Below are 12987 nucleotides of genomic sequence, written 5' to 3'. Positions count from 1 at the left end.
TTACGTATTTTTTGGACAACCCTGTCAGATAAGTGAATTTGAAAAAGTGAGCTTGATCAACAACATTTAAAAAATATATATATAGTATACAGAAACACATCTAAAAGGTATATACTTTTAATATATATCTAAAATATACACATATATACATATCTACAAAATTCAGCAAACCAAAAACACCTTTTTAAAAAAAAAAAAAAAACAGTTGAGATGAGGTTTGTAAATGAATGAAAAATCATAGAGTGGCTTAAAAATTTGTTTGCTGGCCTGTGGTGGAGCTTCCACTGTCCCATGTGTGCCATTTGAAAATAAATAGTCCTGCCAGCAAAGTGGCAAATGCAGCACCCGAAACTCCCCCTGCAACAATAGCTGTGCATAAAACAAAACATTTTTAGTGTCTATGTAAAAATGGAAAATCCACTTTGTAGTACCTGTGAAAATTTCCTCATATTCCAAGAAGCTCTTGTGTTTCCGTTCGATAAAAACGGCTGACTCTGTATCTTGGGCGAGCTCTCTTAACTGACTCAAGGTCAGATTGGAACCACCCTAAAAGACAAACTCAATATTATGCTTGATGATTTGACAAACCTTTTCAGTACTTGGTCACTGAACAAATGAAAGTTACAAGGAATGCTACTTCCATAACAACATGAAAAATAGTGAAAAAATATTTACAAGCTCGTCACTAAGACGACTGGTAGGGTGTGAGCGTAATGCTTTTGTTAAGTTATAAATAAACATGGATTTAACGTGTGACGCATCATACTTGTTTGGGTTCGGTTTTCAGCACTCCATCCATTGTATTGTCACCTGGTAGAGAAAAGGGAATTTACAATGACCAAAATAGGCAATTCATTTGAATATTTCTTTACAGGTAACAAAAAATGAATGTACAATACCATCATAATTCGTCACACAGAAAAAAAAATGTTAGAAAAGGCATGTTACTAGGTGGACTGTACATAAAATTGACTTTAGATAACGGAAAATCAAATATTACCTTCACTGTCCTGGTTCTTGCCTAATCCAACGAGGTCACAAAACTAATGCAACAAAGGAAACAATTGTCATGTATCACACATAATGTGGTGTCATCAATGCTGATCTTGACTTTACTAAATATGTGCGAGCACAGCCAGAAGACCTTCAACAAACCATTTTGATGCACAATGATGCACTTCCACATTCGGGACTGCAACGGATGGTGCTAAATACCAGGCCATCTAATTCACCAAATATCGCTCCCCTTGGGTTGTTTTGGAAATGTGACGTCGCACAAGAACTGTTTTGGAATGTGGTTTGAAACAGGAATAACGGCGCAGAAAACGTATGCACGAAGAAACTATGCAAACTCCCCTCAATTATCTGGAGGGTAAAGCTGAGTTTCGAAACTGTTGAGAGTCTTAAACAGACTTTCTTTCAAAACTGCAAAAACAAGTACCACGTGGTACAGTACAGTAAACAAGATACAAGCGTTGTAGCCAATATATTTCAAATAACGCTCGGTTGATTGACATCCGCAGTACAGTTCGACAAAACTATACACCACAAACAATGTGACACTTTATATTCTGGTAAATTAATAGCACTGTGTGGTCAGTGCTTGTTGTGTGATTTACGGAAATGAAACGAATATGCGACAACGAAACAAGCGTTTAAAAACATCTCGGAGAGAAGTTGAACTCAGGCTTACCGTTTTATCGACTGTGCATACGGAGAGCAGAATTAACGCCATTAGCGTTTGCTTCATGTTTTCTTCGTGGAAGACAGTTATTCCGATTTTCTACGCCTCGGACGTCATTTTCCAGTTGACGCCTCGTTACTCCGCTAACACGCTAAGTGTAGTAGCCGACGACAAAATGTTTAAAATGAAGCCGTATTTTTTAAAAAAATAACTCAACCGCTTGATTGGTAACTACTCGTTTGGCCTATGGAAGAGAACGTGCATTTTGGTAAATTTAGGAAACACTAAAGAAAGAAATGGCAAACGTCACATAACGCGACCCGGAAAACTGATGAGCCGTGATTTGTCGTTAACTCAGCTGACCATGTGATGTCATCTTTAGGCGACCGGAAGTGGCAGAGTACAATAAACATTGATGAAATATTGCGTTTTTTCCCACAGAAAATTTCTACTTTTATAAAAATAAAAAAACACACAAAATGCAGGTAAAATGTTAGAAGAACAGTTTAATCATACATAGTCACAATTCTGCCTCCAAAAATGAGTTTGTTTTCTTCATCTAACAGCTGGAAATGTACATAAGGCCACCTGAAAATGTACATGACTTTGACAGTGTGACAAAACTCATATGTTCATATTTATATAATTGACAATATTTTACAATGTTTTTTGCTTACAAGGTAGTAGCCGTTCCAAAATACAGCCTTTTCTGTACAAAAATATTTGTCATATCCTGTGAGGTCAGCAGACAATTAAAAGGCAGCCTCTGATTTTGAGGATTTTTTTTGTTTTTAAAATCCGTATTTTCTTTGAAAAGTGTCACACATCAGAAAGACTATCGACAGTGGATGTTACAGCAGCTCCAGTACAAATAAGAGGCTGGCCTTTTCCCATAGGAGATTAAAAAGAAAATTACACGCCAGATTGTGAAGCCTTAAAAATGATTTTTTTCTCTTTCAAATAACACTTGCTCAGATAAAACTGTATACATAAAATTCAACGGGGCGAAAGGAGTGATGAATATACACACACGTCAAAATGCACACTTTTTGCCTTTTTCCTCCCCACTAAAATGTAGAAGACATCCCATTTACAGCATAAACAGTTACAAATGTACAACTGTACAGAGGGAATAAAAGCATCACTACAAGTTTGCAAGGCCTGTCAAACACCACTAGACATTTTTCTCACTGAGGCTAATAATAATAAGGATAATAATAATAATAATCTTACAATTACTGACTGCACATATACTACATATATTCTACAATTCAAAGAAGCCATCACTACAAGTATTACAGGACAGTTGTATAGGTTTAGATGGCCCCACCGGCATCCAATCAAAAGAGTTGAAAAATACAAACGTTGGAGATTTAAAAATCTGACTTATAAATCCCTTCTTCCGAGTCCCCAGTAATAATTCCATCTCATGTACAATGCTGGGATAAAGCTCCCCTTTACAATTTCGACTATTCTTAGGTGGTGGATGAGTTGAGGAGGGGGCTTAAGTCAATCACAGCGACCGGAAAGCAACAATTAAGAATCACACAAAAAGATGCTACACTAAACTACTTTTTAAGCAAGAGATTATTTAGTACGTAAAATTAGCTCAGAGCAGTGTTCATTTCTTACTTAAAGACACTAAAAAGGATCAAGAGGGGCAAAAAAAAAAAAAAAATCATCATTATAGTTCAACCTACCACAGCATGCCGCCAATGCCTCTCACCACATCATTAAATCGTCGCTGTATAACTTAATACCTTTTTTTTTTTTTTGTTAGTACCTGTTACATCGTGTGACAAATGGAAGTGGGGGAGCCTCTTTGGGCTCAGCCAGTCTCTCTTTGGGTACCAAAACAACTCAAGACTTTTGAGCAGCTGACCGACAAGGTCAACTTCCATCGCTCTTGCTGGCGAGGGAGGAGGAAAGGATGCAAAAGGGGCCGGGGAGGACAAGGCAGGAAAAAGGCCCCGTTTAAAAACACTACCACTGATTTGTTCCCCCGTTTCAAGCAAGCAAAAAGGTCTCGCTCAAAAGACCCGTGGCACCTCACGCATAGCACAGACCTGTGGACAGAGGCGTTTGTGACATTTAGTCTGTGCCATGCTGTTTGAAATCAGTTGCTTTGGCATGGGGACACTGTGTGGGGAAATCAACTCCACGTGGGGTCCTACGTAAATATTCCTGGGCTTAGACGAGTCGCTTTTGAAAGTAAATGGAATTTCTGCCACTCCGTTTCAGCGATTGATAGGTCACTTGCTGGTGTGAATGTTAAGTTTCAGCAAATGTGTTTCTCTTTCTACAAAGAATTTACAAGGTAAAAAAAAAAAAAAGTACAATATGAAATAGATCAATTACATAATTAACAATGGCCTTGTGCTTTACCCAACAAAATAAGCCTGGGACCTCACCACGTGTTAGCTGTCACAGCATTCATTTTAGGGTGAAATTAACTTTTTTGTTTTTTGGGTAATTGCCCCACGGGAAAAAAGAATTGAGAGAAAAATTTAAACATGCTGAGAACATTTGCCTCTTTTTATGGGGGAATCCAAGATGGCGGATTTGACTACATGAGGCCGTTTGCGGGGCCACCGATGGGACCCAACTCCGACCCGCTCTTCATGTAGTACTTTTCCAGCTTGGCCAGAATGTGTTTCCCATAGGTGTACTTGCGTAAGGTGGCAATGTGAGGCCGGATCTAGGAGGGAAGGAATGAATAATAACAACGCTAAGAACAATTCAGCCTTTACTAGCACACCTACCTTGTGCATGATGATTTTGCGCTGAGCAGGTTCAGCCATGTCGATCATTCTTTGGACAACGTAGTTGGCGTACTGGTCCTTCATCATCGTGTACAGGGCGCTGTGGGGGCCGTCCTTCTGGCAGCACACCTCGTCGATCAGAAGAGCTCTCTCGGCACGTGAGGAGTGGATCACGCACTTCTCCACCACGTTGCTGATGGACAAAAAGCAATACAATGGACTCGGTAATTAGCGCTCAGAGAACGAGCCACGCCCGAGAATGTGAGACGCCAAAGGCGAGTTCATAGTACGCCAGTACCACTCTTGGTTCTCTGTGCTCTTAAAATTGAGGACAGAGTAGCAGTGTCATGACTCACCTTGCAAATTTATGTTGGCTGAGTAGAAGGACTTTCCCACGCACTTCTGCAACAATCTTGCTCTTGTCTTCCGGTCTCCCGTGCTCCAAAACATGCTGAATTACGTAGTTGCCGTACTGATCCTGCAAAGGGGAGGCGGGGGGGGGGGGGCAAGATCAACGACGGCTGGGCAAGAGCAACAATTTTGTCAAAATCACGAGACACCCATTCATTCATCTGGCGCTCGGTGAGGTCGGGGAATCATGCACGGTCGCGGCGGCGAGATAAATGAAGACGGCCTCGAGTTGACTATGATGTCATCACTGCGGGAAGGTCAGACAAAAACAGATGCCGCTGGTTTTGCACAAAGAAAAGCGGCAGCATCTTTGCCCCTTTCGGAAATGGGTGATAGACAGTTATGGGGATGAGTTAGGTGTGAGCGGAAGGGAGACAACACCACTCGGAATTTGCTCTCGAGCCACTTTCACCGGTGTCATTTTCCAATTTATTTCCATTCAACGGCAGCGTTTGAGGTCTGTTCATCAAACGAGCGAGCTCGGAAACACCAAAACAAGCGATGCGACGGGCAAACGAGGATCGTTGGGCAGAAGGGAATGCCTCTGTGGTATTACGTGAGAAAGGGGAAAGGCAAGAAAATAAATGACAGCTCGGCAGATTAGGGGACCCCTAAAAATTCACAAGTCCATCTGTCGTAGCGTTAAGATTATTAGAAGAGTGAAGAAAAAGAAAGAAATAAAAACATGGACATCCTTGAGAGAGGCAAATTGCTCTGACCTTGAACAGTGCATCACGGGACACTGTATAATATGTTTTGGGTGTCATCTCCAATGATACGCCTTGATATTTCTGGATGGAATAAGTGAAGGGGAAGGGAAGGGGGGGTGGGGGGTATGTTTGAATATTCACATGTCAGATGTAATGAAAGCTAACACAGCACAAATGCATTTTTTTTTTTTTTTTTTACCTTTAGCAAACACTGACTAGGAGGCTAAAATATGAAATGTTGGAGACATGCATATATAACACGAGCACAGCAATGAGGACGAAACTATAATTGCTAGAAGAAGGCGGTCGTGCTTACCTGACCCAGCTGCTCCGAGTGCTGATGCAGCTCTTCCAGTATTGGCAAAGTCTGCTCCTGGGTGCAGTGCTCCAAAATCCGTTGGATGACTCTACAGCCGTAGGGGTGCGTGGAGAGGACGAAAACCTGCAAGAGCAGCAGGAAGAAAAACACACGATTAAAAAAAAAAAAAGTTTTTTTTGTTTGTTTTGAAAACACACACACCGCACAAAACCAAAAATCAACAAAGGGAAATTCTATTTGTGCTTGAGGTGCAGTTCAGGTTTTTTCAAGCAGACGACACACCCAGTGATTAATTGCGACAATTTCAGTCGAGGTTTCAACCCTTCGTTAATATAACACACGCAACACGTACCTGGCCTTGGAAGGCATCGATAATGAACTGTAGCGCTTGAGGCTGCACACACTCAATGCACTTCTGCACCACATGGTTTCCATTCTGGTCCTTCACGCACTTTAAAACATGGCCATCCAGCTCACGAACAATGTCGCTCTGAAAGCAAAACCATTTGGCGAGGAAAAAGTTGAGCTCTTTCACAACGCTGTCGCGGCGTTGAAACGAAAGCCTCGAGTCTTTCGGTATGAAAAGAATCAATGCGAGAAGAATCGCACTTACAATTACCTGCTGGTCAGAAGAAATGGACTCCAGGGCTTTTTGAATCACCCTGCAGCCGTACATCTGTAAGGCCAGCGGGAGGACATGGCCGCGGATGCGAGTGGCCAAAGCCAGCTTCTGGTCAGCGCTACCAAACTGCAACGCAGAAATCCCAACGTCGAAATCAGACACGACTCTACTAAGCAAGTCGCGGTTGAATTGCTCCCGCGCACCTCGAAGAACTTCTGGATGACGTAGTTGCCAAACACATCTGTCATCAGCTGGTACGCGGCTTGGAGAATCTCTCCGAAAACCATCTGTCTCTCAGCGGGACTGGCCCGCTCCAGCTTCTGCTGGATGAATCTGGCCAGAGAGAGAAAATGCAAGTAAAAAAAAAAAAAAAAAGGATTCTCAAAATTCTTAAAATTGGGATTTCCCAAACCTGGATCCATGTTGGTCTTGAGAGAACTCCACCATGTGTCCAGGCAGGTCTCGGAGCTGAAGGTTGGGGAAGCGGTTGTTCCTAAAGTCTTCCAGGAGGCGGCTGCGGCCGGACGGCATCACGTCCGAGCGGCTGTAGCGGGGCCGAGCCGGCGGGAAGAGCTGGCTGCTGGAATTGAACAGGCTGGTGGTCCCGCCGGCGCTGCGGTACTTGGCCTCGGCTCCGGGTGCTGCGGAGATGTAACGCCCGCTGCCATTTGTCAAGCCACCTGGGATTACAGAACAATAGCCATCATCATTAAAAAAAAAAAAAAAAAGAAAAATCTGGTTAGTTCATGCAATTGCGGGAAAATGCTATATCGGCTATATTTATGCTCTCACCGAGGTGAAGGCTGGAGGAGGACCCGTGAGAGGAGGGCAGAGAAGGTGGGGGAGTGAGAGGGGAGTGGCCGGGGGTGAGTCCGATGGGGCTGGGTGAGGAGGAGTAACCCAGGCTGTTGTAAAAGGGCTGGCCGATGGGAGTTAAACTGCTGCTGCCGCCGCGCTTGTAAAGCTCAGAGCTTGTCAACAGGGAGTCCCTGCGAGACACGCTGCTACTTGTAGAGCTCGGCACTACAAGGAGAAGGAGAGCCAGGGGTTGGAATCAAAGCAAAAAAGTCCAAACATCGCAAGGAACCCCCGGCGTTTGCGGACTGACCCGAAGAGCCGAATCCTCCGAGAGCGGACGCCAGACCGACGCCCAGGGAGCTGCCGGTGCTGCTGAAGCCCAGCGAAGAGCTCTGCGGCGGGGGCGGAGCGGACGTATGCGAGAAAAGCGAGCTGCTCTGAGAGGTGTTGGGAACAGAGAAGGAGAAGGAGCTCGATTGCAGGCCGCTGTTCTGCTGGGGGGCCTGTTGCTGCTGAGGTTGGGGTTGAGGCATGGAGCGGTACATGCCGTTTGCCGGAGGGCCCGACATGTTGTTCCCAGAACCTGACGCAGACGCTGCAGCTGCTGGTCGGGAGAGAGCAAAGATCGTGATGAGGCTAAAACGAATCATTTCCTGGTTGGGTCGAACCACTTATCCATACATTGACCATGTCGACTTACCAGCCTGCGCTGCTGCAGGATTGATGAGCAGAGGAGTCTGCACTAAACGAACCGGTCCTCCAAGTCCGGTCCGAGCACCAGGGCCCATGACCAGGGCCCCGGTCTGATCGTAGTAAGCTGCAGGGGCCAACACCTGATAACCTGAGAGGGAGCATGAGAAAGCAAATCTGTCAGCAGTGAACACGCAAGCTGCGTTTCGCATGGCACGATGGATTCCAGGACGTGCGCTGACCGGACATTCCCGCGTAGGCCAGTGCGGGGTTTGCGGCGGCAGCCGCCGCCGCCAAAGATTCCTGCTGGCTTTGTTGACCTTGCCCGGGCGTGAGCGGACGCTGGTTGTTACCTGTGCGCATTACCTGCTGGCGGGAATAATAATGTCAAAAATAATTGATGCACGTAGCAAAAACGGTTTTGCAACTCCATGTGGGAATAGTGTAACAAGAGCTTTCGAGCTCTTACCTGAGGTTGGCCTGGCCCTGGTCCCTGATTGGATGCTTGCTGATTAGCAGAGTGATTGGCAGTGGATGCGGCCTGTTGCTGAAAAAGATTGGCTGGGTACACACCCCAAGGAACACCATAGTACTGCGGTGGAACCACCGTGGGCCCTGCAGAGAGACAAATAAAACACACTGGAGAACGACGGTGTTGCCAAGTCGTCCGAAAGATGCGACAGTCCATACGTGGGACCGATTGCAAAAGACCTGACGTGTCATGTGATCACCTGCAAGAGTAGCCGCCGCCGCCAAGCCTGCTGCGGTGTACGGATCGGTTCCGGGGGGTCCGGCGTTGATGATGTAAGGGTTTGGCACAAATGCAGGAGCGAGGCCAGCTAAGTGGTAGTTCAAGAAGATAAAAAGTAGATTAGCAAGGGTATGTAATAGCGCTACGGTGGATCACGTCAAATACGGTACTACCAAGGTGCTGCTGTTGAGCCGCCGCCAGAGCGTACTGTTGCTGCTGGGCAGCTGTGAGCTGCTGAACAGTGAGGGGATTTGACCGCTGGAACAACTGCAAATGGACCAACGAGCGTTAGAGCCGGCGGCAAACTCACAATTGACGTCCTTCGTTCAAAAACACACCTGCTGCTGAGAGTTGTAGTCAAACAACCCCACTGGCGTTCCAGAGGAATCCACCTGAATCTGGTTCCCGGCATATTCAAACTGGAGGGACTCCACGCCGGCTTGTTGCTCCATACCACCCATGTTTTGGGCTTCTTGGTTCTGAAAGTCCTCCACCGGGCCCTTGTTGTGGTTCTGTTGTTGCAGCGCATGAGCAAGGTTGTGTGCGTGAACGTGGGCGTGGACATGGTGCTGGGCCATCATCTCCAGTCCCGCCTGGTTCGGGCCCATCCTCTCCACAGCCTCAGTTGGAGAAGCTTGACGGCTTCCTGGAGTTGGACTGAAGGGCAAAGAAATCCCGTTAGGACGTGAGAAAATAGGTTTGATATTTCGCTTAAAATAAAAACATACTTGAAGTCTTTGCAGTCTCTGTCCATGCCATTTAGTAAACTCCTTCCGTTGGCTTTTGTGGCATCTCCGTCATCCCCCACTTTCAACTCTGGGCTCTTGTCTTCCTCAAAAGGAGAAACTTTCTCAGTGCCATCGTTCTTCTCTCTCCCGTCCTGGTCCGTATCGCCTCCGCCCTGGTATTAGTGACAACAAAAGCTTAGCAAAATGTTCATCCCATTTTGCAAGAAAGTGCATTTCAACTCACATAGCCGCCGTTCCTGTACCGGGCGTCCATCTTGTCGCCAGGAGACGAGCTCAGGACGTACTCCACCATGCTCACACCCAAACCGCCGCCCTCCGAGCGAGGCGACAGCACGGAATTGGCATCGCCGTTGCCGTGGAAACCCTGACCCGGTCGTCGCTGGACCATGATTGGCTGGGAGACTGAGTGGTCTAAAGAAAAAGGCTGGCATCAAAGACCTACAAAGCTGGCCATAAAACTTTACGAACGAATAAAAAGAATATCTATTTCAAGTTCTTCACAGACGACGGGGATTAAAAAAAAAAAAAGGGGGGGGGGGGTATGACTCACGTGATGAGCCCCATGCATTATCCCTCCACTCCTCTCCAAGAAGCATTCCTTTTCTTCCATCCTTCGCCAGTTCATCGGAATCCCACAGCTTTTTGGCTGGCAAAAGCTGCAAATGAAACAAAACGCCATCAAGCCGTGCTTCTGAGTTCTATTTCGATGACAAAGGCGCCTTACCTCTCCCATTCCTCTGGACTCCAAAGCAAGAGCTTGAAAGTCGTAGTTCATTTCATCCACAGCGCGGACCTGAGACGAAAAGGAACACAAATCATCCGTGAGTGAACTCGGTTGCTATCGCTGACAGTAACTCGACATAATGACGATTTATCCGACTTTCTCCGCCAAATGCGCGCTACCTGATCAACGTGATTGGGGTCCCCGGTAGGCCAGCGGTGCTTGCTCGGCGCGCAACCCCCCAGCTGTTCCCCGGGCTGCCTCTGGAAGAAGTATCCGACCATAGCGTCGTCCTGCGAACGACCGCTCAGCGGCGGCTGCGGCGTTCCCGGCGTGGGGTTGCCTGCCCTGTCCATGCCTTGTAAGTGGGGGCCTCCTGAAGCCTGGCCAGCCACTGCGGCGAGGGGCCCTCCGCTGTGGACCCTGACAACTCCGGCATCAGGAGTTCCATTTGCATGCAGCATCCCACCTCTCGTCTCCTGCCAGGCCACGTCATTCATACCTAGGATGCTGCATGGAATGCTCATTCCACGGGAAAGCCTAAAGAGAAACAAAGACTCGCCATTTAGGTCTTTTTTTCCCCCCCTTCAAGACATTCAAGGTGAACAACCGACTGTTGTTGCTTGTAAAGACTAGTGGGTCCTTGGACTTTAAATGACAGCAGCATCTTGTGATGGTTGTTGTCATATTGTTTTCTGTTGTCATTAAAAATCCATACAAAATGAGCTTGTGACATATTCATCTTCAGTATTTATGACACTGATGCCATTGTCTTGTAATATTGTCTTTGCTGCAAATGCGTGTACAAAACTTTTGTCTTGCTGTCCAAGCGGGGATTTCATAACGAATGTTTCAACTTAATTTTCACATTGCATCATTTCAAGAGGCGTCATCTACTACATTAAATCAGTCCTGTAAGCAAAATGGCAATTTCTTGAGCATTTTCTTTGTTAACCCAACAATGCTATTTCCACAGTTATATAGCTTGTTAAATTGACAGTCTAAAGACCAAAGCAGTAATAGCTGGCCTATTAAGGTGACCATAATTTCAAACTGAGAGTGCTGAATTACAAATTACAGTTAATGAGGAAACGGAAAAAGAACAAAACAAGCGCCGCTTGTTAGCATTCGTCGTTAGCTTCGCTCGTGCTCGTATAAGCGGCGTTGTTGCATCGCTACAACTGAGCGAGGAGTGTATAAATGTGTAATAACGACTTAGCAACACACATCGCCAAGCGAAGTGACAGTTTGAGTTACGCGATATACATAATTGACATTTTCAACAGCGTATACAGGTTGATGCGGCAAACTGACGCTAGGCTAGCTCGACAGACGAGCTAACTAGCCAGCTAGCTGCTAAACGCTGCTAACTTGGTAGATTGCACGCCTGGGTATCAATAATGGACTATTTGTTTGATCATTCCGGTGTTTTGGTTCACTTTGATCCCAAGGTCCAATTTAGCTCCACACGCTAGCTCGTTTTTCTGGCATTAGCAAGCTCCATGGATAGCCAGGGTAGAGCTCGACACCCCTGGCCTGTTTATTATGGCTTGTCTGTGCATAACATCAAAGTTTACTTTGGAAAATCAGCATTGCAATTTTTACAACGAGCATTTGGGTGCAGTGCTTGATGTCGGGTGATGTTTTGCCGGTTCGTACGGTCGATTTTATAACACGGAACAAGCAGACATTTCGCATCGGTGGCTGTGCTAGCGCCACTAGCCTAGTTGGTGTTGTATGCGAGCTAAAAGCAAGCAAACACTCAGCGGTTAAACAACATGGCACCCCTTCAAGTTCCAAACAGAGGGGCCTTAACCGCTAAACAAAAGGGGAAATGCTCGCACAACGGCGTCGGTGTGTAAAACACACACGCGGCGCCACTTTGTTCCGTTCATCGACACTGAACAAAAGAGCTCAGAATACTTACGCGTAGTCGTTTGGAGGAAGGCTCCGGGCTTGAGGCACGCCGTAAACCAGATTCTATATTGTTTTGTTTCCTTGGAGAGAGCGCTGATTTCTTTTTTTTTTTTTTTGCAAGGCTTTGATAGCCTCGGCTAATAGTTGGCCCGTGATGCTGCCCCCTTCATGTAAACAGTGTGAAGTGCACCGTCGTGCGCACAGCAGCGTAAAAAGAAAAGTCCCCTCCCATTCCAACTGCTTTGTTCGTTATAGAGGTCCATTCTGGCTTTTTTATTTGTGTAATCTACTTTGTTACTTTGATTTTAAGTCAGCTGGTCTTATTGCTCAATTACTTGGTCAGCTGTAACTAAAAGTCTGCTGGGGTTTAAAAATGACAAATGACCCAGGAGAGAGCTGCCGAACTAGTTTGACAACAAAACAAACACGGTTACGTATGCATAAATGTACTGAAATCTAAGTCTAAAGAATAAATAAATAAGTGTGCTATAATTCATGATCTTTGTGTTATTTTGATGAAAGCATCTCACAGGCATTTATTACCTTGTAATTATTTTTAAATGGTGTAAAAATAATCAAAGCATGCCTTAAGTGATGTGATTGTTTCTATTATTTTTGCAGACTCAGTACGAAATAATGGTGATTCGACTCCTTGCTGTTTTTAACCAGCTCGTTGACGAACGACCCACCCTACTTCCGTTGCTTTTCCACCCAAAATGATTTAATTCTGCGTCATTACAATTATCCGTGTTATACTCGACGGCCGACATGACATATATATGCAAATTTTAAGAGCATGAAAGTAAACATTTGAACGCAATCATTCAAACGAGCCCTCCCCGAAAGAAAGGGG

General features: G+C 45.6%; 1 protein-coding gene across 10 annotated transcripts; it reads right to left on the bottom strand.

Annotated features, from left to right (window-relative positions):
• Window positions 1–2172: 2172 nt before the first annotated feature.
• On the bottom strand, window positions 2173–12927 carry pum2 (pumilio RNA-binding family member 2). Of its 10 annotated transcripts, none has more exons than XM_061269791.1 (23): window positions 12145–12927; window positions 10400–10757; window positions 10221–10289; window positions 10047–10152; window positions 9720–9907; window positions 9476–9648; window positions 9086–9404; window positions 8921–9014; window positions 8728–8835; window positions 8466–8611; window positions 8239–8365; window positions 8007–8147; window positions 7617–7910; window positions 7301–7531; window positions 6921–7188; window positions 6712–6841; window positions 6500–6634; window positions 6239–6376; window positions 5884–6009; window positions 5577–5648; window positions 4803–4924; window positions 4447–4639; window positions 2173–4382 (listed from the first exon to the last, which is right to left on the bottom strand). In XM_061269791.1, exons 2-23 carry the CDS (start codon window positions 10742–10744, stop codon window positions 4251–4253), a joined length of 3657 nt encoding a protein of 1218 aa, XP_061125775.1. In that variant the 5' UTR covers window positions 10745–10757; window positions 12145–12927; the 3' UTR covers window positions 2173–4250. The 10 variants fall into 10 exon arrangements, with proteins under 10 accessions (XP_061125775.1, XP_061125779.1, XP_061125777.1 ...); XM_061269795.1 differs by having other exon boundaries at window positions 6506–6634; XM_061269793.1 differs by having other exon boundaries at window positions 7617–7907.
• Window positions 12928–12987: the final 60 nt, after the last annotated feature.

The sequence above is a fragment of the Syngnathus typhle genome, linkage group LG22 (genome assembly GCF_033458585.1).
Source record: "Syngnathus typhle isolate RoL2023-S1 ecotype Sweden linkage group LG22, RoL_Styp_1.0, whole genome shotgun sequence".
In the NCBI taxonomy this organism is placed as follows: Eukaryota; Metazoa; Chordata; class Actinopteri; order Syngnathiformes; family Syngnathidae; genus Syngnathus; species Syngnathus typhle.
This window is presented reverse-complemented; position numbering and strand designations above follow the sequence as displayed.

Bases quoted from the DNA above. Each gene is read 5' to 3' on its own strand.
- pum2 (XM_061269791.1), bottom strand. From the start codon at position 10,744: ATGAGCATTCCATGCAGCATCCTAGGTATGAATGACGTGGCCTGGCAG. The intron at 10,290-10,399 runs GTAGCGCGCATT...TTTTCGTCTCAG, and splicing joins ACCCCAATCACGTTGATCAG to GTCCGCGCTGTGGATGAAAT. The intron at 9,649-9,719 runs GTGAGTTGAAAT...CACTAATACCAG, and splicing joins GGTACAGGAACGGCGGCTAT to GGCGGAGGCGATACGGACCA.